General features: G+C 49.0%; 1 protein-coding gene across 2 annotated transcripts in view; it reads left to right on the top strand.

Moving 5' to 3' along the window:
* The window catches only part of RNFT2 (ring finger protein, transmembrane 2), a 68890-nt gene extending 43076 nt beyond the window's left edge, over positions 1-25814 (top strand). For both annotated transcript variants that reach the window (XM_036115863.2, XM_078060927.1), the window contains exons 8-11: positions 12861-13010; positions 14237-14302; positions 14437-14538; positions 22924-25814. In XM_036115863.2, the coding sequence (XP_035971756.1) occupies positions 12861-13010; positions 14237-14302; positions 14437-14538; positions 22924-23058 (453 nt within the window). In that variant the 3' untranslated portion in view covers positions 23059-25814. The remainder of the gene's footprint in view (positions 1-12860; positions 13011-14236; positions 14303-14436; positions 14539-22923) is intronic.
* The last annotated feature ends 877 nt before the right edge of the window (positions 25815-26691 follow it).

Below are 26691 nucleotides of genomic sequence, written 5' to 3'. Positions count from 1 at the left end.
ACTTACAGCCAAAAGCGACACTATAATACAGACTCTTATACCAGTAGTTCTTGTAACAGTGCTTAGAAGTCCAGAATGTCAGAGCTGGGTCAATACTGCCATCACACAAAACAACACTGAGGCCCAGAGAGGGAGAACAACTTGCCCAAAGCCACACAGCAAAAAGGATGCACCCCCAGCTATCTGACTTCAAACTTGGCACTTTTAACACCATTTCACATTATACGTGGCTAACATATGAAAATCAGTTCTTTTTTTTTTTTTAAAGATTTTATTTATTTATTTGACAGAGAGAGGCACAGTGAGAGAGGGAACACAAGCAGGGAGAGTGGGAAAAGGAGAAGCAGGCTTCCCACGGAGCAGGGAGCCTGATGCGGGGCTCGATCCCAGGGCCCTGGGATCACGACCTGAGCCGAAGGCAGATGCTTAATGACTGAGCCACCCAGGCGCCCCTGAAAATCAGTTCTTTTCCATCCTGCCTTCCCCATCCACTGCCATCCTGTTTGATGAGGCTTTATTCATTGTGTCTGGAAGATATTTTATGCTTGCCAGACTGCTAGCAGGGGCCGTGGTACTCCCATGAGCCAGGCACTGGACTCAACGCTTTCTTTGCATTAGCTCATTTATCCTCCCAGCCACCCTAGGAGCTAGGCGTTACCTTTATCCCCATTTTACCAATGAGAAAACTGAAGCAGAGAAGGATGAAGCGACTTATCCTAGGTCAGTTGGTCAGAGACAGTCCAAATTCAAATCCCAGTCATCAGACTCCAGCATCCGTGTTCTTCACCACTGTACCCGCTCAGACTACAGGGCCTTACCAGCTTGGAAGAGACAGAGCTGGGACTTGTACCCAATGTCACAGTCCTTCTTTCCTTCTTTCTACACTGCATGTCTTTCCCACATGTGCTCCAACCAGCAGTCACTGGACAACTCCCTTCCTCCCCCTCCTTATATGCAGACCTCAGTTCCTAGCACCTTCAGCATTAGGGCTCTCTATGAGCCACTCCTGTGAAAAACCTAGCTGTTTGAACCATGATCATTTAGCCCACCTATTCACTCGTTCACTGATTCATTCATTCATTCAACAAACATTTGTTGATCACTAATGGATGCCAAGCCCTCAGTATTAGTTAGAATTGGAATAAGTGAATAACAACAAAGAACCCAAAACAATAGTGGCTTAAATGTAAAAAGAGTGTATTTCTTTCCCATGCAAAACCCAAGGTGAGCAACTGAAACCTAGTAATGTGACACTTTCCAGCTCACTGCGTCAGTAATCCTAGGGTGTGGGATAGCAACCAGATAGCAACCAGAACACAAGCCATCATGTCCAAGTTCCAGACAGCAGGATGGAGGAAAGGGGGAAGAATAAAGTGAAAGGTTCTCTGAAGTTGTCACATGACACTTATCCTATATCTTAGTGACCAAAGTGGCATCAAGATGCAAGGGAACCTGGGAGAAACAGTCTTTGTTCAAGATAGTTGTGCATCCAGTTACAAAGCTGAGGACTGTAGGACTAAAGAAGTAGGTGAGAAAGGATAGGGTAGCAGCCAGCAACTAGGGACTCACTGTGACTAGGCATAGGGGAAAGATGGTGAACAGGATATGATTCTCTGCACTCATGAAGCTCACAGCCTAGTCCAAGAAACACACATAATAGTTACTGAGCACTTACTCTGTGCCAGGTGCTTCTCAGAGGTTCTCAAATGTTTTAGATTCAGGTCCTCTTCACATTTTTCCAAAAGTATTGAGGATCCAAGGAGCTTCTCTTTACATGAGTTATAGCTATCCACATTCACTGTCATAGAAATTAAAACTCTGACCTTTTGGGGGCACCTGGCTGACTCAGTCAGAGGAGCATGCAACTCTTGATCTTGGGGTCATGAGTTCAAACCCCATGTGGGGTGTAGAAATTACTTAAATAAATAAAACTTTAAAAAAACTGACCTTTGTATAATACTAATTAATTAAAAATAATCAGCCAATTATACATTAACATTAATAACATATCTTAATGAAACATTTTTTAATTTTTTCTTTAATTGTATTTTTTAATTACTGAGAAGAAAGGCATTTTCTTTATTTTTTTTAATAGATTTCTTTAACACCTGGCTCAAGAAAAGATCACTGCATTTTTCTCATTTGTTGCAAATCACATGTCATGAGCCTTGGGAAAAACTCCGTTGTACACTTGGTAGAGAGCAAAGGTGTCAAATAATGTATTAGTATTAGTATGAAAATAGTTTCGACTTCACAGAGCCCCCGAAAGTGTCCTGGGGACCCCCTCAGGGTCCCGCACCACTGAGAAACACTGATTTACTTGGAAGCTCCTGGGAATCCTAGACGGTAGGCACAATCCGGGTCACAAGGTCACCCCCAAAGCAGAATAGATTTGGGGGAGGTGATCCATGGAAGCTCAGGGAAGGAGTGGCAAGGTAAGATGGGGAAGGAAAAGCCCAGCTTGTGCAGAAGTGAGCAGGAGCCTCATGCCCATGCGAGGTGGCCATATGGCTCCAGTGTAGACGGGGCCACATGGAGAAGGCTGGGTAAGCTGTTTAGGCTTTGTCCTCAGGGCAGTGGGGAGCCATGGAGCGTTATAAGCGGAGGGTCCTCAATAATCAGGTTTGTGTTCCCCAAGGAATATCCTAGGAGGAGGCACAGCTGTCTTTCTCCTCATTGCAGTGTGTCTGGCTTTTTGGCACAGTCCTGGAGTGCTAAGCAGCCCTTAGCCAGCCTTTAAGGAGTGCTGGCAAGCATTGCCTTCCAGCCACACGCCAGATTTACCCAGGAAACTTGGCCGGGCTGGGACAGCCAGCACCCACCCAGAGTGGCTGTGACATCTCCCTTTAGCTCTTTACTCCAAAATGAGCTTCCTTTAGCTGACAGGCAGTCGCAAGCACAATAATAATAGCCAACATTTTTATATGGTGACCCATCACACCTTGTTTTAAGCTCTTTCCTCATGTGACCTATTTTTCTGACCAGGAAGGATTTTTAAACTGGCCTCTGGAGCCAGCCTGTCTGGGTTCAAATTTTCTCTCTGCCACCTACCAGCTGTGTGACCTTGAGCAAGTGACCTAACCTCTCTGTGCCCCAGATTACTCTTCTATAAAATAGGGGTAGTGATAGCTCCTATCTCCTAGGTTGTCATGAGGACTAAATGAATTAAGGCAAAGTGCTTAGAACAGCGCCTGGCAAGTAAAAAGCCCTCAATGTATATATTTGTTATTACTAACATCACAACCCTTGGAGGGATGTTATTATTACCTCCAGTTTATAGATGAGGACACTGAGGCCCACTTCTTCATTCAGTGGGGGGGGGGGGGTATTGAGCATCCTGTTTGATGCCAAGCACCGTTCTAGCTTCTGTGGACAGAAACAGTGGTACCAGAAAGACACAGAGCCTGTATTTCAGAGGTTAACATTCACATAACAAAGAAATATAGGGGCGCCTGGGTGGCTCAGTCGTTAAGCGTCTGCCTTCGGCTCAGGTCATGATCCCGGGGTCCTGGGATCGAATCCCACATCGGGCTCCCTGCTCGGCAGGAAGCCTGCTTCTCCCTCTCCCACTCCCCCTGCTTGTGTTCCTGCTCTCGCTATCTCTCTCTCTGTCAAATAAATAAATAAAATCTTAAAAAAAAAAAAAAAAGAAATATAGACTCTGTCAGAGGGCGAGTGTAATAAAGAAAATGAAAGCAGAGTACAGGGGCGCCCAGGTGGCTCAGTCGGTGAAGCGACTGCCTTCGGCTCAGATCATGATCCCGGAGTCCCAGGATCAAGTCCCCCACATTGGGCTCCCCGCTCAGCGGCGAGTCTGCTTCTCCCTCTGCCCCTCCCCCCTCTTGTGCTCTTTCTCTGTCACTCACTCTCTGTCCCTCAAATAAATAAATACAATCTTTAAAAAAAGAAAGGAGGGATGCCTGGGTGGCTCAGTTGGTTAGGCGTCTGCCTTTGGCTCAGGTCATGATCCCAGGGTCCTGGGATCGAGCCCCGCATCGGGCTCCCTGCTCCTCGGGGAGTCTGCTTCTCCCTCTGCCCTTCACCCTGCTCGTGCTCTCTCTCTCTTTGTCTCTCTCACTCTCTCTCCCTCAAATAAATAAATAAAATCTTTTTAAAAAGAAAAGAAAAGCAAGCAGAATACAGAGGGTGGAGAGTGGCAGGGAGAGGTGGGGAGGGAGCGCAGGGGTGTTGCTTTATGTACATCGTTCTGTGATCCTTCTTGAGGAGGTGACATTTGTGCCAAGATGCAAGGGAAGTGAGGGAGCCAAATGGCAGATCTCAGGAAGGAGGGGGCTCCAGGGAGAGGGAAGAGCAAGTGCAAAGGCCCTAAGGTAGGACTGCGCTTGGCTGTCCCCCATCAGCCCCATCACACGTGTGGGCAGGGGGCAGATCTTACAGGATCTGGAAGACATGGCAAGGGTTTCAAATGTCACTCCGAGTGAGACAGATTTTCACAGGTACAAGCTCAGGGTTGATTTGATCTGCCTTGTATTTTGAAAAGCTCATTTTAGATACCGTGTGAAGAAAAAAACCATAGAAGGACGAGGACAGAAGGACAAGCAGAAGCAAAAGAGCTGTTTCCAATAGGATTCGTAGATGGATTGGATATTGGTTATCGGAGAGAGGACAATCGAGATGATCTCAGGGGTTTGAGCACACAGAAAGGAAGCACCTTGCCAAAGGTATACAGCTAGAAAGTGGCAGAGCTGGGATTTGAACCCAGTCAATAGGACAGAAGACCTGCATCCAAATCCCAGGCCGGCTACTTGACAGCTGTGTCCATCCACTCAGCCTGCCCTAATAAAATACCGCAGACATTTATCTCTTACAGCTCTGGAGGCTGGAAGTCCAAAATCAAGGCTGATTTGGTTCCTGGTGAAAACCCTCCTCCTGGCTTGCTGATGGCCGTCTTCTTGCTGTGTCCCCACATGAGGGGGGGGGGCGGTGGAGAGAGAGAGAGAAAGAGAGGGAAAGAGCGTGTCTCTTCTCATAAGGGCACCGATCCCGTTCCTGAGGGCTCCAGTCTCATAACCTAATCACCTCCCAAGGGCCCCACCTCCTCACACCATCCCATCGGGGTTAGGCTTCTACATAGGAATTTTGGGGGGGGTTGATTCAATCCACAGCACCCACTAAGTACCCTTAGATGAATGCTTTCGGTTTTTTTGGTTGTGTTTTGTTTTGTATTGTTAGGCTCAAAGCAACTACCATGACATTATCGCTTAGGATTCCATGGGTCAGGAGTTCTGTCAAGGCACGCCAGGGACAGCTGGTCTCCACGTGGTGTCTGCTGGGGCCGGACCCTCCGAGAGGGCCTGTTCACTCACAGGTGCGATGCATCAGCTACAGCAGCTGCAGTGATGTGCCCAGGCTCCTGTATCCCAGACCGGCGTTCTCCCTGTTGGCTGGGTGCCTTGCTTCTTTCTCCTACCTGCAGTCTCAGAGCCTCTCCCTCTTGTAAATATTTTATCTACTTCTTTCAGAGAGAGAGAAGAGAGAGAGCATGCAAGCATGAGCAGGGGAGGGGCAGAGGGAGAAGCAGACTCCCCGCTGAGCAGGGAGCCTGATGCGGGGCTCCATCCCAGGACCCTGGAATCATGACCCGAGCCAAAGGCAGATGCTTAACTAACTGAGCCACCCAGGCGTCCCGGAGCCTCTCCTTCTTTATAGGACCTCTTCACGTGGTCTCTCCTTGTAGTTGGGCTTCTCACAAGCCGTGGCTAGAGAGGAAGGGCAAGTAAAGAGGAAGGCCATGGAGGTTGCCACGTATCACAGGGCCTGGGCTGGGAAGTCCCAGATGGCACTTCAGTCTCATTCTGATGTCTCTTAGTTCTTTGGAACCTGACATTTCTCATCTCCAAAAGAATTTGGTATTAATATTGCCCATCTCCTCAGATCGTGAGATTCCTTACTAGCTCCTGTCACATACGGAGGCCTCCCTGGTTACCTGGGTCTTAGGTTCATTTGCTCATTTGATCCTCACACAATCCCCATGGTGTGTTGGAGGCAGGTTGCCCTGGCTTGCGAGAGCCGATGGTTAAGTTTTCAAGAAACTTGCAAGCAGGTGTTAAACTCTTGGCAGCTTGAAATGGGCCCTCTGGGAGTATTTATGCCACAGAAATTGACAAACACACAAATCAGGGCCTTCTTTGGTTGTTTTCCAGAAACCTGGTTTGACAGCATACCACTGTGTGTGTGTGTGTGTGTGTGTGTGTGTGTGTGTGTGTATTCAACCCCATTTACAGATGAAGAAACAGAGCCATTAAATTATTGTCTAAAATCAACCAATTTAGTAGGTACAGATCTGACCTTGGAGTCCCAAATCCCATTCCCTTACCTGCTCTGCTGTCCTGCTTCTCTACATGAGAAAGTGTGCACAAAAGAGATTCATAAACAGGCAAAGCTGCATATATATTATGAATTGTAAAAGATCTTTCATCCCTGTCTACCTGTTCTTTATATATTACGCTGCTAACACTATCCGATGATGTCTGTCCCCTCCCTCCTCACCCCCAGAGTTCTTCAAATTCTCTTTCCCACGTAGGTGCATTCTCAAAAATTCTCCTCTGTTCATTTCTCCTGCTTCTCAGCAGCCCGCTTGCCTGCATATACCACCCCCTCCCAGAGTCAGCCCTCTGCTGTTTCCTTGTTTCCCATTTCACTTTGCGTGTCCCTGTCCCCCCTTCATTCTAGCAGTACGAAGTCAGCACGGACCCCGCCTTCCCGTCTCTGCCGCTCCCGCCCCCTTTATGAGAATCCCAGCGGAGAACTCTGCACGCCCCAGTCCTGTGGCAGTTGTACCCGTTTTCCCTTCACGGGTGGCAGGGGGGTGGGGGACAGACGGCTCACAATCTGATCGCTTCTCCTTGCCCCCTGACACCCCAGAGAAAGCACACATTCCATTTGGTGGTCGTCAGAAATAACATGCTTAAGAAACTTGGATTTACAAAGCTGCTTAATTAGAGAGAGGTGGTTTCACTGGGATATGCCCAGTTTTCCCTGGGGGGTTGTATCTCCTTCTCCAAGTGCCCCCGCCCCCAGCAGCTAATTGCTACCTTTAGCATGGTGCCACGCAGACACTCCCTTTATTTCATTGTCTGTGACATCGCTGCTTGCTTCTAAAGAGAAGTTTCCTCTTCCACCTCTCCTTCTCCATCAGCAAACTTGAGAAGATGACGTGAGGAATGAGGGTGGAATCTCTAGCCTCAGAAAGGTCCCCAGTCACGAGACGAGCATCTCCTCTCTGCTCGATGCTGGCAACATGACCGACCGGGAGCCAAATCATCTTTGCACTTACGAGGCTCACCGTCTGGTGGGGGAGACAGACACTGAAATAATTCTGTAGCTATTGTGAGAAGTGCTCTGAAGGAGTGATTCGGTGGGTATGACAGGAGCGCCGGATGTAACTAAGGACTTGGGGAAGTCTTTCCAGAGCACGTGACAGGTAGCTGATGCCTGGACAGTGAACAGGTATTAGCTCACTCTCCAGAGAGCAGGGGACGGTATTCCATCTGCAGAGGAAGAGCTTGGTCTGCATAGTGAAGTAACTGAAGGAAGAAGCTGGTACTTCTAGGGATGTGTTGGAGTTCCCACCATGGTTTGACTTCTCCAGGTTCTGACGTTTTAGACCGGGGTTGGCAAGCCATAGGCCACAAATCAAATATACCCTGATACCTGTTTTTGTAAACAAAGTTTTCTGGGAACTTTAGCCATGCCTGTGTGTTTACCTGTTGTCTATAGCTGATTTTGTGCTATAAAAGCAGAGGGGAATAGTTGTGACAGAAACTGTATGACCCACAAAGCCAAAGTATTCATGATCTAGCCTTTTGCGGAAAAACGTTGCCAACCCTTGATCTAGACCTGCTCGTGGGCAAGTAGGAAGCTTGGGGCCTGGACCAGGGAACTCGCCCACAGCCAGTGGAACCTGAGAATTAGGGATCCAAAGACAGTGACCAAGGCTGAATAAAAGCAGTGGTAAGAAGGGGGTGGTTGACAGGATCTGACCCCAGTCTGTCTGGCTCTTGAGGCTGCACCCCTAACAGCCAAGCCAGGCTGGTTGGGCAAGATTTGCCTGAGAGACAGGGTGCCTGGGTGGCTCAGTCGGTTAAGCGTTTGCCTTCGGCTCAGGTCATGATCTCAGGGTCCTGGGATCGAGCCGGCGTTGGGCTCCTTGCTCAGTGGGGTGCCTGCTTCTCCCTCTCCCTCTGCCGCTCCCCCTGCTTGTGCTCTCTCGCTTGCTCGCTCTCTCTCTCAAATAAATAAATAAAATCTTAAAAAAAAAAAAAAAATTTGCCTGAGAGGGGACAGCAGGGTCTGTCCCCAGAGTTAGCCAGATGCCAGCCTGCAGGGGTTTCCAGAGACACAGGGACATAGGACCTTTCATGAGGTGGTCATGTCCTCCCCCACCTTGAGGCCAGGCAGACAGAGTAGGAGGCTGCTCACCAAGATGGCATGAGACCACTGTCTATTCTGTCACTTTTGAGTTTCTAGAACACCTGTTCTTCCTCATCCTCCCCACATTTCCTTCATCATTCTGCTTCTTACTTATCCACTAAAACAGTGCTTCTCAAACTTGAATATGTACCCAGATCACCTGGGAAACTGGTTAAATTATAGGTTCTGTTTCAGCAGGTCCGGGGTGAGGTGTGAGATTCTGCATTTCTAACAAGCTCTTCTTCAGTGCTAAGGCAGATGGTCCAGGGACCACACTTTGGGTAGCAAACATTTCAAGATCAGCTTGGATGATACCTTCTCTTAGGTCTTAGAAGATTTACCTAATCACTTCTCCGCTCCCACTCCCACCCCATACCTCAGCTCTGGGGCCCCCTCGTGCTCAGCTCTAGCCGAGTTGTACCACACTATATTACAAAAATTTGTCTAGCATCTATCTTACTCATTAGGTAGTGAGCTCCCTGAGAACAGGGACAAGGTCTTGATCATGTTAGTATCACCAGAGTCTCGTGCTGTGTCTGGTAAGTAATGGCTGTCCAGTAATGGAAGGTGGCGGGAGGGATATCAATGAATAGGAGGGAAAGTAGGAGGGAGGGAAGGAAGAATGGAAAGAAGGATGGATACATTGATGGATGCATGGATGGGAGAGAAGGAGGAGAGGAAGAAAGGAAAGGAGCATTCTCTGGAGGTTCACTGAATTCAAGGAGGAGCGACAAAAGCAAGTTAGGTTGAACATTGGGAGAGACTGGCCTATTGGCGCAGAATGAGCTGGAACAGGCAGTAGTTGAGCGACCCTGGGTGAGCGCAGTTGAAAGCATGGGGCCTCTGAGGCTGAGGTGGTGCAGGAAAACAAAGCCCACAACATGGGTATTCAGCAGAGCCTGGGGCCTGCTGTCAGGACATGGACAGAGCTTGAGCAGCCTTAGCCATCCACTGAGCTGCTGTACCATTGTTCCTGCTCCCACCACACCATTGGCTTGTAGAACAAGCATGGCGGCCATCCCCCACATCTCTGCTCCCCAGTCACCTCCACCTTCCCACAGGCTGCAGAGGGAACCAGCATTCCCCTCTGGGGGATATGTCCAGGGGTCAGGGACTGGTGGGAGTCTGGAGGGGATAGAGGGCCCTTACAACAAGGGCGCAGCCAAATAGTCACAAAGGTCAGGCATTAGGGTGAGTGGACAACTGGATGCCCCCCTTGGTCCTTAGCAGATGTGGGCACATCTGCCTCAAGGGGCCCCCTTCCTAGGCCCATCAAGATGGAATATAGCGGGATAGATAGAAAGTCTCTATCCTCATCCCAGTCATCATCCATTCGATGGATAGGCAACGTGTTTTTATAACCTTTTTTCCCCTTGAATGTAAATATATCATATGCTCAGTACAAAAAAAAAAAAAGAAAAGAATGGAAAAGGCAGAAAAACACACAAAAAAATAAATATTTCTGCATTTATGGGGCACATTTCCACTCAGAACTATTATGTGAGTATTTCCTTAAGTCAATAGATATCCTTCACCGGGATGGTTTTTTACCTTTCCATTTTGAAATTTTATTTATTTTTTTTAAAGGTTTTATTTATTTATTTGACAGAGAGAGACACAGCGAGAGAGGGAACACAAGCAGGGGGAGTGGGAGAGGGAGAAGCAGGCTTTCCCGCCGAGCAGAGAGCCCGATGCGGGGCTCAATCCCAGGACCCTGGGATCATGACCCAAGCCGAAGGCAGATGTTTAACGACTGAGCCACCCAGGCGCCCCTCCATTTTGAAATTTTAGACTTAAAGAAAAGTTGCAAGGGGTGCCTGGGTGGCTCAGTTGGTAAGCGTCTGCCTTCGGCTCAGGTCATGATCCCACGGTCCTGGGATCCGGGCTCCCTGCTCTGCGGGAAGCCTCCTTCTCCTTCTCCCACTCCCCTTGCTTGTGTTCCCTCTCTTGCTGTGTCTCTCTCTGTCGAATAAATAAATTTTTAAAAAATCTTTAAAAAAAAAGTTGCAAAAATAGTAGAGAGTCGCCACATACCGTCCCCCCAGGTTCCCCTAATGTTAACATCTAGTATGACCACAGTACAATTAGCAAAGCCAGGAAATTAACATCATTGCCGTTACTATTAACAAAAACTACAGACCTTACCAGATTTTGCCAATTGTCCCACTAACGTCTCTTTCATAGTCCAGAGATTATCAAATCCAAGATCCCACATTACATTCATCTGTCATATCTCCTTAATCCTCTCCGACCTGACAGTTCCTTGATCTTGTCTTTGTCTTTTGTGACCTTGACACTTCTGAAGAGTGCTGGACATTTCTTTTGCAGAATGACCCTCCATTTGGATGTGTCTCTTATTAGTTCATGGCTCAGTTCAGGTTTTATACATTGTTGACCAGAATAACCACGGAGGTGATAACTATGTTCTTCTCAGTCCATCACATCAGGGGGTCCAGGCTGTCCATATAACTTACTGCTGGGGGTGTAAACCTTGATCACTCGGTTAACATGATATGTGCTGGGTTTCTTCACAGTCAAGTTGCTGTTTTTCAGGATAATGTTTGAATGGCTGTACGGCTTTCCATTATAGATCTCCACCATAACCAGACCCTCTTCTTGTACATTTATTTACTTGTGTCTGTTTGTACTGTTACAAAGAATACTGCAGTGACCATTCTTACACATCTCAGCACATATCCCGGATTATTTTGTTAGGATGAATTCCTAAAAATAGAATTGCTGGAGCAAATGCTATTCACATTTTTAAGGCTATGCGTGCCTGAGGCAGGGATGGTTGCTTCTCTCTGTTTGTTTGTTTGTTTGTTTGTTTGTTTGTTTGTTTGAATCAGCTTTATTGAGGTGTAATTTAAATACCAAAAAATGTGCAGATTTGAAGCATATATTTCAATGAGTTTTTTTATTAAAGATTTTATTTATTCATTTGTCAGAGAGATAAGAGAGAGAGCACAAGCAGGGGGAACGCAGGCAGAGGGAGAGGGAGAAGCAGGCTCCCTGCTGAGCAAGGAGCCTGATGCAGGGCTCAGTCCCAGGACCCCGGGATCATGACCTGAGCCAAAGGCAGACGCTTAACCGACTGAGCCACCCAGGCAGCCCTATTTCAATGAGTTTTGGCAAATATATACACTTGTGTAACTACCATCCCAATCACATTATAAAATACCTCTATCACTCCCCAAAATTCCTTGATGCCCCTTATAGTCAGTCCTCCTCCTCACCCCAGGCAACCACTGATCTGATTTCTCTCACAACAGGTTAGTGTTAACCTATTCCAGGATTTCATATAAATGAGAATTGTACAATATATATTCTTTTATAACTGTCTCCTTCGATTGGACATAATGCGTGTGAGACTCATCCATGTTGTTGTGTATATCAGTCATCTGTTCATTTTTATTGCTGAGTGGTATTCTATTGTATAAATATACAACAATTTGTTTATCCATTCTTCCACTGATAAGATTTTTGGGCTGTTTCCAGCTTGGAGGTATTATGAATAGAATTGCTATATGATCATTTGCATATAAGCAGACATATTTTCATTTCTCTGGGGTCCATACATAGAAGTGGAGATGCTGGGTCATAAGTAGGTGCATGTTTAAATTTATTAGACATAACGGAGTGGGGTTATTTTCGTCTCATTTTATAGCTCAGGCCACAGAAAGCTGGAGGGACTTGTCCAAGGGCAAAGGGAGGAAGGGAAATAGAATTGGTTGAGTACTGCTCCGTGCCAGGCACAGTGCTAGATGCTCTCTGTGAATCTTCAGAGCAACCTATAAGACAGGAGTTGTGGTTCCCATTCTATAGATGAGGAAGCTGGGGCCCATGAGCTTGCAGCAATGCAAGCTTCAAACCCAGCCCCATCTGAATCCCAAATGCATCTCCTTTGCCCAGATGTTCCCCTGCCTCCTTGCAGACTGTAGGTGATGGAGCTGGGAAGGAGAACGCATATCCCCCTCCACCTCTAGGCCTGCCCTTACTCGCTTCCTGTTGTCCATCCAGCCCATGCCCTGGAGGCCGGGCCCCCGTGATGCCTGGGTCAGCCCTCGAGACAAAAGCAATCTGTGTGTGGGGCCAGGGACGGTGCCCCCAACGCCACGGCAAGCACCAGGGAGTGACCCACACTCCAACCCTCCAACAGAAATGTCCAGTTTCTCCCTCCCTGAAATGCGATCCTCAGAGCTTTGCTCCTCGGCGCTGGTGGGCAGTGGGTGAGGGCGGCGGGCAGGGGCCACGTCTCCCCGGCCATATCGCAAACCCATTAGGAGCAGGTCTGAGTGCTTTCCAAAGCTGATTAATGGCCTGCCTGTGACCCGGAACGTCATTACTGCCCAGGCTGGGGGACCCCCGGCTGGGTCCTTTGGGTCCTTTACAGCTAATAATAATTGATGCTCTCTGTGTGGTTGCAGGGAAAGTTCTATCTGGTCATCGAGGAGTTGAGCCAGCTGTTCCGATCGCTTGTCCCCATCCAGCTGTGGTATAAATACATCATGGGAGATGACTCCTCCAACAGCTACTTCCTAGGAGGGGTCCTGATTGTTCTCTACAGCCTCTGCAAGGTGAGGTGGGCCGGGGGCTGGAGGGCTGGCCTGAGGAAGGTCCACTCATTTGCTGAGCCTTGGGGGCAAGTGGGGAGCTTGGAATCTTTTTTTTTTTTTAAGGGAGGTAAAATGCACACAACACAAAATGAACCACTAACCATCTCACGGTGTGCAGCTCCGTTGCATTGAGCAGGTACACAGGGCTGTTACCACCCCCACCATCTAGTTCAAAGACATTTTCATCACCCCAAAAAGAAACCCTGTACCCATTAAGCTGTCCCTCCCATTCCTGCTCACTACCCTCCCCCAGCCCCTGGCAACCACCAGTCTGCTCTCTGTCTCTATGGACTTGCCTATTGTGGACCTTTCACATAAATGGAATCCTCCACTATGTGGTCTTCTGTGGCTGGCTTCTTTCACTTAGCATCATGTTTCCAAAGTTCATCCACATGGTGGCATATATCAATACTTCATTCCTTTTTGTGGTTAAATCCACCCTAATTTCTTGCCCATAAAGCTCACCAGATGCTCTCCCTTCACATATTTCCATTATTACTCCTGTATTTATGGGCGAGGAGATGGGGGCTCAGAGAGAAGCAACTCGCCCAGCGTCACTGGGCTAAAGACAACAGGGTGGGTGTCAAACCTGGGCAGCCTGCTTCCAGGGCCCGGAGCTCTTACCCATAAACGACACTGCCCCCCCCAACACTTGTTTCCATTCCTGGGTGCAAATCGGGGTTTTCCCCCCTAACCATAAACACATCCTCCTCTTTCTTCTCCCTTCTCTGTTTCTGGCTCTAGAGAATCCTGGGGGAATGTGTTCTTCCCTTCCCTTTCTCCCAGCAGGACTAGCCAGGCCATCCATGCCCTGTAAGCCACTGGGGCTTCTCTTGCCTGCTGATTCTGATCGACTGGCACTACCTGACTGGAGTGCTGGCTGGGCTCAGAAGCAGAGTGCTGTGATCAATTAGCAATGCCTGTGCTGGGCGTGGCAGGGGGAAGAGGCAGGATGTATGTCATGTATTTGCTATCCCGGCCCAGCTAGCAAGGGAGCCTATTGACATAAGGCAGCAAGACAAATGCCAAGCAAAACTGAGGGGAATGAGGAGCTCCAAATGGGATAGAGTGTCCTGAAAATGTTCGTTGTCAAAGACGAGGGATCGGTGGGGGTTGATCGGGAGTGGTGAGAGAGATCCTAAACAATCCTGGGAGACTTTTCAGCCAATACTCCCCTCTCTTTTCAGTCATTCGACATCTGTGGTCGTGTGGGCGGAGTTAGGAAAGCCCTGAAGCTTCTCTGCACCTCTCAGGTGAGCAGATTTCAAATGGCCCCCACTGAAGGCAAAAGAACCAGGTGCTGGAAAGGTCTCTCACAGCACTCCTGAGGGCATCGCTCCAGTGAGGGTCCACAGCTGGCCTTATCTCTCTTCCCTCCCTCAAACAGAATTACGGCGTCCGGGCCACTGGGCAACAATGCACGGAAGCTGGTGATATCTGTGCCATCTGCCAGGCTGAGTTCCGGGAGCCTCTGATCCTCATGTGCCAGGTGAGCAGGGCTGGGCAGAGCCATCAGGGGATGGAGGCTGGGGGACCTCTGGGGCCGTGTCCCGAGCAGAAGTCCCATGCGCCTCTCCCCTGACCAAACCTCAGGGCTCTGGGGTGGGTCTTTGGGAACAGTGTGGTCAAGACTGGAGTCAGATCAGACCTGGGGTTCAGATCTCAGCTCTGCCTCTTCCTAGGTGGGTGGTCCTGGGCAGGTTCCTTCACCTCTCTGAGCCCTGGATTTATCAGTCAAGCATCAAAAATGAAAAATTCAGTATGGTATAGTCAGAATAGTCTGCGTGGGAATCCCAGCAGCACTCTGGACCCTGCAAGGGTGGATCACTCCCTCTCCCTGAGCCTTGGTTTTTCTCGTGTATAAAATGGGCATCATAATACCTACCTCATAGAGCTATGATTATGATTAAATGAGATCATCGATGAAAGAGCTAAATTGGAATTAGTCACCCATAAAAATGGCTCTTGTTAAAGTTCTTATCATCACTGTAATTACTATTACCATTTGTTTTCGTTATTAATTGTGGGCCACCAACCCATAGCAGTAAGTACTGGTTACTCTCTTTTAGCTCCCTAAACGTACTCCTCCTCCTCCTGACATCAGGGGCTAAGATGTCAGTTCAGCAAATGTAAATGAGGCAAAGCATCCTATCAGATACCGGGGAGGGGAGGCAGAGGGCACACAGACCCTGTTCCCTGCTCGGGCAGCTCACGGTCTCCTTGGGGAGACAGACACATACATAAATAACTATGAAACAAGGCAGGCAGTCATAAGTGCTGTGTAAAAGAGATTCATGCAGGATCCCGGGGGACTGGGACAGAGAGCGATGAGTTCCAGGCTGGGAAGGCTTTTTGCAGGAGGCATAGCCTGAACCCTGGTAAGAATGGGAGCACGGATGCCCCCCTGTTCGGCAACCACCACCCCCTGCGCCCGGGCCTCAGAGGGCAGGAGGTGAGTGAGGTCCTTTTTTGGCATCAGCAAAATTTCTTTCTTTCTCTTTTTTTTTTTTTTTTTGCTATTTGGGGGAATGCTAGGAAGTTTCTTTTTTTTGCATTTTATTTATTTTTAAATTGAAAATATGTTTGCATGACTCGAAATTCGAACTGAGGATCTTGTGAGTTGGGAGTCATGGGGGGTTTGTGCAGCGTTGGACCTGGGTTGGAGCCTGGAACAGAGAAAGGACATGAGTAGGAAAACTGGTTTGAGGTAATCCAGATAGAGTTTGGAGTTCAGTGGTTAGTCATGAATCAATGGGGTTTTGGCTTTGATGTAAAAGTAAGGCGAGTAAAGCAAGCTGATGATATTGGGGAATTGAAACTTAGTGAGGGGCCTAAATGAGGATTCTCTGTGCTATGTTTGCAACCTTTATGTAAGTCTAAAATTATTCCAAAATTAAAAGTTTATTTTTTTAAAGATATGAAAAGGAAAACAATGACCAGCCTCCTACCCTCCCCCCAGCTCCCTAGTTTCCTTTATATCTTCAGAGAGATGCTTTATAGAATTAAAACACTATATGTACACACACACACACACACGTACACATGTCATTTTTCAGAAAGACCTCTGTTGTAGCATATTCTCCCCAAGCTGTGTTCTGCATCTTTCCTCTTTGACTAGAAGCTCTGTCTTAAGAGATTGCTCCTTCTTTGCATATCATCCCCCTTTGTGGATGGGCCGCCGTTGGTTTTATCATTCCCCTATGGATGGGCATTTAGTAGTTTATAATCTTCTGTAATTACAATGGTGGCTGTCTTGAGAGGTCAGAAATGGGGAGATCTATAGCACCTACCTGGCCCATCGAGTCGACTGAATGAGTTGATGCCAGTGAAGCATTTAGAGCCACGCCTGACACGTGGTCAGGGTTCAGTCCATATTGGCTCTTATTGGCATGCGTTCCATTTCACACATGTGCGAGCACTTGGTAGGATAAATTCCTAGTGGTGGAATTACGAGGTCAGAGGGTATCCAGTTTTGACAGATATTGCTAAATTGCCCTTCATAAAGAGTGTATCCATTTACGCTCCCAGTGCGGAGCGCAACACGACCTCTTGCTCCCCTCACTTACCAACACACTGTGCCTTCCAACCTTTTCTGAGCCTGGCCAACCTGACAGGTGACAAATGTGATCTCGGTGCAGTTTGAATTTGCATTTCCCTAATTACGAGTGCACTTGAGCATCTTTTCATATGGTTCAGAGCCATCTGTGTAGCCTTCTCCATGGCAGCGATTACTTGAACATGATGTCAAGGTGAAAGTCTTGCTTCTTCCTTTCTGGCAATCTCTCCCAGCCTTCGTGTGTCTGCTTCTCTCCCATTCCTCTCCTGGTGCCATGACGTCTTCCCAAAGCTGGATTCGAATTCCTGGGAGGGTTGTCCCAGATCTAGGAGCACTGGCCACACGCGGCGGTGGTCGGAGCCCACAGTCCTGGCCAAGCCAGGCTTGCTCTGCTGCCGGGAGCTGGGCCTGGACTGCCAGAGACAACTTCCAGAGGCAACAGGGCCTCGTTCATTCCTGAGCACTTTGAATGAATGAATGAGCCAGGTGTTTCTTCCTCAGAGTCTTCCCTGACTCTGCTTCCCGGGACTGGCCGGTGCTCCCAGCGGTATGGCCTCAGAGATCCTTGTGTTTTTCCTTCATAGCAGTTATCCCAGTTGTCAGCTAGTTAATTGGGCAACTGGTTGTGTAAGGTCTGTCTCCTCTTTGCCAAAGCATTGGCAGACTTGAGAGTGGTGACCGTGTCTGTCTTGTTAGCAGGAGAATCGTACTGACTCAGTAAATATCGGATGGATGGATGGATGGTTGGGATGGAGACGGATGGTAGCCAGGCAAACGGGTGGATAGATGAGTACCAAGGTGCATGGATAGAGGTATAGTGTGTGGGTGACTGAGTGAATGGAAAAATTGTTGGACACCTGGGTGGCTAAATAGGTGGGTAGATGGGGGAATGGATGGGTAGATGAATGAATGGGTAGATGGATGGATGGTTGGATAGATGAACAGGACAGATGAATGAGTGGATAGATGAAGAGCCCAGGCTAAAGGAACGTCCTATCTCTCCTTCAAAGGGACATCAAATTAAGCACAGTGTGTCACACACACATGACCCATCTCCCTCCCTGCCCCCCCATCAGAGCCTGGGAAACAGATTGTCAATGGAAGCTGGTCAGGCAGACCCTGGGCGTCCCCAGAGTTTAGAGCTCTTCACTCAGAGAGATGCACTAGCCCAGCTAGTCATTCCCCAAGTATCTCTGGCATGCCTCCTGCCAGCTGATGGGGCATCAAGGAAAGGGCACTTTGAACACAGAGTCAGAAACGTGGCTTATTTAAAAGATTTCTTTCCAAAGAGAAAAGTCAGAGTGCAATTAGCTCTTGGTCACTATGAGTTTGTTTTGTTTTGTTTGAGTATTGATAATGTAAAGGAAAGAGGGCAAGAGAATGATGACTCCTGTTGATTTCGTGCTGTTTCCATCCTTCCCCTCACCTTGTGGGGGAAACAGTGACCCTCTATTACAGAGACAGAGGTGGGCTCCGCAAGGAGAAACGACAGACTTGCCTGAGGCCCCCCTGCTCCTCAGCAGCAAAACCAGATTCCAACCCAGAGCCGTGGATTCCAGAGGCCAGGACTTTTCCCCCAGATGCGGCCTCTTGCTCTGAGATGTCCTCAAGGCTGCATTAAAATATTAGAGCCCTTTTCCCGGAAATTCCTAGGAGCGTGCTGTGCCCTGTGCAGCTCAGCCTGTGTGCATCACCTCCAGGGAATGAATGAACAGCCGAGCTGGGATCGCACTCAGCACCTGTGCTGACTCCTCCATCCATGCATTTACGCATCAGGTGCTTTCCAAGCACCCACAGCGTCCCAGCACTAACTTTGCAACCCCTAGCAACATGTTTCTTTGCGGCACTGACCCTCCATGTCCTCTGTCACCCAGGAATGAAAATGCTTGCTCTGCGCAGCTTGCAGGCTCTTCAGTACAGTCGAGTGAGATGACATGTATTCTGTGTGTGGGTTTTGAAAAGCATAGCGTGTTATGCCAATACTCAGTGTTAAGTGTTTAATTCTAAATCTAGACAAAGCTGGCTGGATTTATGTGATTGAAGAGGATCTGTGGTTAGGGCTATGTGTGTGTGTGTGTGTGTGTGTGTGTCCCTTATCTGATAGTAGCCACACTTTCAGTAATGTCATTTTTACAATTGAGTGCTATAAACATCTCCATGTGTGACCAGTATAAATAGAATGTGGTGGGCAAGAGTATTCGCTATGAAGGCAGACACCTCTTGTATCAGTTACCCATTGCTGCCTAACAAATGACCCCAACACTGCGGCTGAAAGCAACTAGCATTTATCATCTTATAGTTTGCATGAGTCAGCAATCCAGCAACCCAACACAGCTGGGTCCCCTGCTTCAGAGTCTCTCCCAGGCTGCAGTCAGGACACCAGTCAGTGTACCGTGGGGAAGGATCTACCTCCAAGCTCAGTCATGTGTGGGTGGCAGGATTCAGTTCCTTGTGGGCTGTAGGACCAAGGGCCTCCGTTCCTCGCTGCCTGGTGTGGCCAAAACCTACCCCGGCTTCCTTGTCACACTGACTTCATCAGAACGAACATGTGAGAAGCCCAAGAAAGACTGCGAGCAAGAGGGAAGGCCCCGTCTGCTGTAACCTAATCTCAGAAGTGACGTTCCATCCTCTACTGTATTCCGTTGGCTTGAAGCAAGTCACTAAGTACAGCCGCACTCAAGGGGAGGGGACGGGCCACACAGGGTGTGAATCCCAGGAGGAGGAGATCACTGGGAGTCATAATCGAAGTCAGCCTACTACATCCCTGAAGTTGAATTCCAGCCTCACTACTTAGCAGCTGTGTGCCCTTGCACTGGTGGGTCTCCCTCTCTGAGTCTCGCTGGTCTGTGAGCTGTCATGAGACTGTATGTAAAGGACGTGAGCGGTGCCTAGCACAGTATTTGTGCTCAATGAGGGAGAGGGCCCATGATCGTTACCTGTACTCTTCACCTGAACAATCCACCCAGACCTGGCCTGGCTGCTTCCGTGTTTCTCAGCTCACACCGAACACCAAATGCTGGGCTAGGAGCTGCCCCTCTCCCATCCAGAGCCTCCTCTCTCACATGGGGATTAGCTTCTGTGCTTGTGGGGGCTCTTGTCCCCGGCCCTCACACTACCCACCTGCTCCGAATCTTTGAGCAAGACTTGGGGAGTCTGGATGGAATTCAGGGGGAGGGGAGGGTGGCCCATCCGACCCCAGGGGCTCTTCACCCGCCTCTGTGCTCCAGGATGCACAGCCAGGGAACCATTAATGACCCAGTGACACCTGCCTTCCCCACTGACCATAAACCCACCCGATCCTACACTTCCCAGCCCAGAAGGGGCCCCTTCTTGCCAGAAGGGAGAGGCCAGGTCTTAACCATGCTGGTATTTCCAGAATCTCCCACCTGACCTACCCAGGAAGGCATTCCTTTGCCAGCTACATCTACAGAGTCCCTACTCTGTGCAGGCTCGGGGCTGGCTATGGGAACACGACCGCAGTCGCTGCCTTCACGAAGTTTACCACCCAAATGGCAGGGCAAATGGTAAATGAGCAGTTAGAAGAGTGGTTCTCAAAGTGTGGCCCAGGTACCCCCTGGCTTCATTTTCATGTGTTTGTGTAGTCTTGGTTTCAATTTCTAATACGGTAAATATAGCCAGATTTGACCCACATATACAAAAGCTCTTTGAGATCATCAGTGATTTTTTAAGACTGTAAAGGGGTCTTGGGACCAAAACATTTGAGAACCACTGAATGAGACGTGTGAGAGCCTCAGGGAATGTTTTTTTGAAGGAAGGAATGAAAAGCTGGCTCATTTCCCGTTCACCTGACTCAAGTATTGAGCTTCCCGTGATCAGGGCTTGTGTTGCTTTCTTCTACGTAAGTACCTCCTTTTCCCGGGGAACAAGGTTAAGTCTCATTCATTCATTGAGCAGACATTTCCTGAGCATCTGCCACGTGCTCAGAACCGTGTTGGGAGTGTGGTCCCTGCCCTCCCGAAGCCCTTAATGCAGTGAACAAGACAGATGAGTTTATGGATCATTCCAGAGGCGTGCATGTGATGCTGCGAGAGACACGCTCCCCAGGAGGAACCTGGAAGGGGAAGGCACAGCCAGCACTTAGATTTGCAGGAGACAGTGAGGCATGGAGGACAGGGGACGTCACAGAGAAGGGGAGGTGTCATGGCTTGGGCTAAGTCTTCTGCAAGAAGTAGGCACCCACCAGCTGGTAAGGATGGAGGAAGGGCATCAGGGCACCCCAGACAGACATTACAGCTTGCCCTGAGGCTTAGCAGTATGACTAAGCTTTGCACTGCAAGTCATCCTGTGTGTCAGTGACATCGGCTACCCCGGGCGGGGTTGGGGCAGGTGATGAGGAAGAGGGGAGGACACCATCATGGAGGGCCTTGAGTGCCCTGGGTGGGAGTCCAGAGAAGCTGCTGGGTCTGCTGACCCCTGGGTCCTGCCCTCCAGACCCCGGTGAGAGTCCAGGCACAGCCTTCAAGGTTCTGTGTGGCCTGCTCACCTCCTGCTGCCCACTCCCTACACTCTCCTGCTGAGGCCACATTGGCCATCCTTGAGTGCCTCAATGCTGTCCCACCTCAGGAGCCTGGCACAGCTGCTCCCATCTGCCTGGAATGCTCTATCCCTACCCCTCTCTTCACCCATTCAACTGCTAACCATCCTTCAGGCCTTAACACAAGTGTGCCCCCCTCCAGGAAGCCTTCCTAGACTACCCCCTGCATCAGACTGGTCCCCTGTTGCATAGAGCATCATGGAGTTCTCCTTTAGAACACTGTTTACAGTGCTAGGAGTGGGTGTACAAGAACCTTACAGCCTGGCACAGAGGGACAGATAATAAACAATAAATAGATAAAATGTAATAATAACTCCTACTGTATAATAGCCAACATTGATAGCACACTTACTATTGACCAGGCGTTGTTCTAAGTGCCTTTTTAATTTAATTTTTTTAAACTTTTTAAGAAACATTGTATTGGGATTTTCATATTATCATTTTAAATTATCAGTTTTATTTTGAAAAATTTCAAAGCTACAGAGCAAAAGGACAGTAGAATGAACACCCTTTTATCTGTCATCTAGATTCACTAATCATTAACATTTTCCATTTGCTTTTTCTTGATGTAACTGTTTTTCCCCCTTGCCGGTTCAGAATAAGTTGGTGACATTTTGATTCTTCATCCGAAAATATTACAGTGTTCACCTTTGAAGAACAAGGACATTCTCTCCCATACTGCAATTCCACCATCACACCCAGGAAATTTAAAATTGATGTAAAATATTATCTAATATATGGTATATATCCAGATTTCTCCACCTGTCTTCAAAATACCCTGCATAGCTAGGGTTTTCCCCCCATCCAGGCTCCAGCTGAGAATCGTACACTGCCTTCGACTGTTATGTCGAAGCACTTTTAATGTGAAGCAATCTTCTTATGAGTGGAGTACTCTTAGCAGCATTTTGGGGGCCCCTGGCTGACTCAGTCAGTAGAGCATGCGACTCTTGATCTTGAGGTCCTGAGTTTAAGCCCCACGTTGGGCATTGAGCTTACTTAGAAAAAGGGGGGATTCCCTCCACTTCCTCCTGACCTTCTCCCATTTTACAGATGAGGAAACTGAGGCATTGGGAGGTTGAGTCACTTGTCCAAGTGATATGGCCAGAAAGTGCTAGAACTCATTGATATTTCCAGTCTCCCTGCCTTTCTCTTAACCCCTGAGCTCTGTTCACAACCCATCAACTAAAGTCATCTTTTCAAAATGCAAATCCTGTTCAGGTCACTCCTCTGCTCAAAGCCCTACCATGGCTCCCTATTTCTGAATAAAAGCCAAAGGCTTCATGATGCCCACAGAGCCCTATGCAATCTCTATCCCTCCATAGCTTCTCTGACCTCATCCCCCACCTCCCACCCTCCAGCCCCAGGCTCAGCTGCACAGCAGACATACTCCTGCCTCAGGACCTTTACACAAGCCATTCCTTCTGCCTGTAGCACTCTTTCCCAGAGATCCTCAGGGCTCAGTCTTCACCCAAATGTCAGTATTCAGTGAAAGTCCTTCTAGCCCCGCATGCTGAACACAGCAGCCCTCCCAAGCACTCCCTAGCCCCTTCCCCCTGGCTTTTCTTCTCAGCACTTATCATTGATGTACTCTACATTTTGGAGATTCAAGGGACCAGTCATCTCCCCAAGTAGAGTGCAAGCACCACGAGGGCAGGGGCTGTCTGTTTTGTCCACTGCTGTGTCCCCAGCTCCTGGGACTGAGGCTGGCACATAGGGGACACTCGCTGCAGTGTCCCCAGTCGTCCTGCTTGCTGTCCCCACAGCACGTGTTCTGTGAAGAGTGCCTCTGCCTCTGGCTGGACCGGGAGCGCACCTGCCCGCTCTGCCGCTCGGTTGCCGTGGATACCCTGCGCTGCTGGAAGGACGGGGCCACTTCGGCACACTTCCAGGTGTATTAGGGCTGAGGGACGAGGAATCCCAGCTCCCAGGCACGCTCTGGGAGCCGAGGGATGGCCTGCGTGATTGGGTCCGGCTCTGCGGACTTCCTGGAACACAGGCCTCAAGCATTTATGATCGTGCCTCCTGCCTTTCTCCACCTCCTTCCCTAAAGCCAGGCCCCTGTCCTCCCGACCTTCACCTTCCTCTTCTGTTCTGTGGCACAGTGCGTGCATCCTTGGTGCGGCCGTTCTTCCCCTACAAGCCTCCTGACTCAGATCTGGCTTCCTCCCACGTGGGTCTCCTGCCCCCTACAAGGGAAGGGACTGGTGATAGACAGGTTACTTTAACTCGTGGTGACCTGATGCTGCGCCCGGGAAAGGGCCTGGAGATCACTGCCTCTCCCCAGGCGGCGCAGGTCTGCAGATTAGAATCACTGTGGAGCATTTCCCAAATACAAGTGCCGGGCCCCACCTTGTCCTTGCAATAATTGAGTGTGCCAAGCACGTCATGCCAGCTAAGCATCCTGCTTGGATGACCTCTTGTAATCCTCTCAACAGCCCTGGGGTGGAGGTCCTGTTGTTTCCTCTGTTTTACAGAGGAGGAAACTGAGGCATGGAGCTCCATGTGGTAACTTCCCCAGGGTCACCCAGCTGGCAGGGGTGGACCCTCTGTCTGGCTTCAGAGCGCACCCTCTCAACCACCATGCTCACCCACTGCTCAGACACTGCGGACGTGGAGCCCAGCAGACATGGCTTTTTAGACGCACGAGAGGTGATTCTGATGCCCATCCGTGGCCCAGGTGCATAGCACATTTGGTTTGGGCCCCACTGAGGATGCCAACGGTGAGCACTGGCTCTGGAAATCTAGCTGTGGCTGGATTCATGAAAAGAGTTGGTCTTTAAAATTGCAATTTTGCTGGGCTCTGGCTGGGATGCTCAATCGCATTTGGGTATCAGGAATGGCCAGCTTTGGTCCCGATGCCGATATCACTGGGTCACCACACCTGTCTTCGTTTCTCTCCTCCTCCTTCTGCTCTTGTCCTGTCCCTCACTTGGGTCTCAGCTTGTCTACAGTGCCTGTGGCCATCGCCTTCTCCCCTGGTGGCCCTGAGAGCAAAATGAACGATCCACGTTACGGGTTTTTCCACAAGCCAGGGTGGTGGCATAGAATCCAGTAGCATTCAGGGTGTCTGTCATCTCTATAGCAGAGCTGCTGATCTCTGTAACAGAACAGCTTCTCCACCTGTGAGACCCTCCCTGCTTTGAATGTGGGACAAGATGGGACAGGTGATCACTTAGAAGCTTCTGGAATCTTGCCTGCCCCTAACCCTCTCCCCACTCTGCTCACTCACCGTCAACCTCAGCACAATGGGCTGGTGCCAGTGGCGTTACAGAGACATCAATCTTGTGGCTCGTGAGCAGATTAACAACAAAGCCCCAGCAGAAATGGTGGGAGACTGGCTGCCACCTTGCTCTCCGCCAGTAATAACAAGCCCACCCCATCCCTAGCAGTTTCAGGACGTTTGCCCCCATGTGCTATCAAGCCGGGATCTTTTCCTGTGCCTGACATCCCTGGCTCTTTCCTGGTACCCAGCAAGACATCCCTTCCAGGGCAGCATGGCATCTTTCAAGCTCTGTTACTATGGCAATGGCTACAGCGATGTTACAATCCCACTTGCCTGGATAATCAAGTCGGAAGGGGAAGCAGAGGGAAAGGGGGCCGGGTGGATGCGGCTGTTCTGGTCCCCCTGCCTTGAGGAAGAACCAAAGGGAAGCAACAGGAGCTTCTGTGGCTGGTTTTTATCAGAAAGATCACCCTGCCTGCAGATGCCATCAAAGAGACACAAGAAATCGGAGCTGGAGAAGATTTATTAACGTGCTAGCTTGTGACAGAGTGGAATTCTGATTCCAAACTCTGCATGACTTTGGGAAGTCACTTCACCTCCCCACAGCCATCTCCAGGATGATGAAACCTTGTGTATTATCTGCTGGAGCCAGGGACACTAACAATGTAGAGTAGTGGGGAAGGCACCCGTGGTTTTGCCAAATTTACTCATGCCACCAAAAAAAGAGAAAAGAAACCCACACATCTCTAACGATCTTCAGTTAACGAGCCATGCCTCTGACGTTATAAACAGTGCCACACGTGGGGGATACTTGGGGGCAGGTGGGATAATTTCGTTTAGGATTTTACTTATTCATTCCCTACCCTCTGGGGGAAAGTTCTGTCTGGAGGTTTTCTTTTGGATGGGAGGAACTTCTGCCCTAAGGAGGAACAGCGGCCAGTGAAGAGTCTCCCAAACATTAGGCTGCATAGGTTCCCCACCACAGGGTAAAAGCAGCCAAGGGTTGTCACTGGGAAAGAAGAACATTCTCCATTGCCCATCCTGGCTCTGCAACTCCTTTGTTATAAGCAGGATTGATCGCATATTGTGTTGGAGTATCCTGCTCTTATTTTATGATTCACTGTCTCAAGTTCCTGAAACTCTTAGAAATGGCCCTCTTAGTGTAGAAGATCTTGGGCATAATAAATGTGAGAATAAAAAGGCAAGCTTTGGACCTGGGTGGAACAGGCTCATTACCTTCATAAGAGGAGAATGTGAGAGACACTTGGAGGCACCAAGCACCTAAGACTTCGGGTTGGAAAGAGGACATGTAAAGTGAGTCCTGGAATCTCTTAGTAATTTTGCTCTGGGCTGAACAGAGCTGCCTTTGACGTTTTTAACGTTCCCTTAAATTCCCTTCTGCCAATAAATATCATCTGTCGATGAAACTTGGGTTCGTGGTCTCGAGTCTATTCGCCTCTTGAAGCCGGGTGGGACTGTTGGAGGAGAAAAGCCGAGAAGCACTTCATGCAGTGGGTGGTTGTCTGCTATTGGTTTTCCCACCAAGCAGATCCACTGAGTTGCACATGCTTTATTAAGGAAGTCCTCCCAGGAGAAACCAGTAAGGGAGGGAGAAGAAACCAAACGAGAGGGTGACTTTCAGAGAAGTCCTGGCTCCGCGTGGCCCCTCCGAGCTCTAGAGCATCAGCTGCATTTCAAAGTTTGTCCCACCCTGAGGTTTTTTTACTCACACACTATCAATCCTTGGAATATGGGTTGCTGGTTGAGAATGCCCCAAGTCTCTGATGGTGCCAGGTGCCACAAAGCACACGAAGGAGCACGATGGGGATGCAGAACCGGTAGAAAGGCTCAGAAGGGATCTGGGCAGGGGACCCGCAGGGCCCACCACAGTGGTTAACCAGATGACAGACCCAGAATGTACATGCCAGTGATTCAGGATGGGTTTGCCTGAGTGCCAGATTATGATGGGTATTTTAAAATGTAAATTAATAGCATTAGGTGACAATTCATGCTTCTCAGGACATTGTTATGAAACCGGTCACAAAAACATCGTCAGGCAGAACTTTTTGGTTGCAATTATTTGAAAACCAACTCAATATGGCTTAAGTAAGAGAAAGACTTTATTTGGCTCATGTAACAGTATGGGCCTCGAGTATAGCTGGATTCAGGGGCTCCGGTGATATTAGAATCATGTCTTTCCATCCCTCAATTCTGTTTTCCTCTGAGACAGTTTCATTTCCAGGCAGTCACATCCCATGTGGCAGTAAGAGGTCCTCCAAAAGCTCTGTGCTCATGTTCCACCAGCTTA

This window comes from Halichoerus grypus, chromosome 13, assembly GCF_964656455.1.
Source record: "Halichoerus grypus chromosome 13, mHalGry1.hap1.1, whole genome shotgun sequence".
NCBI classification, from domain to species: Eukaryota; Metazoa; Chordata; class Mammalia; order Carnivora; family Phocidae; genus Halichoerus; species Halichoerus grypus.
Note: the sequence above shows the minus strand (reverse complement) of the source record. Positions and strands in the feature narration are given on the sequence as shown.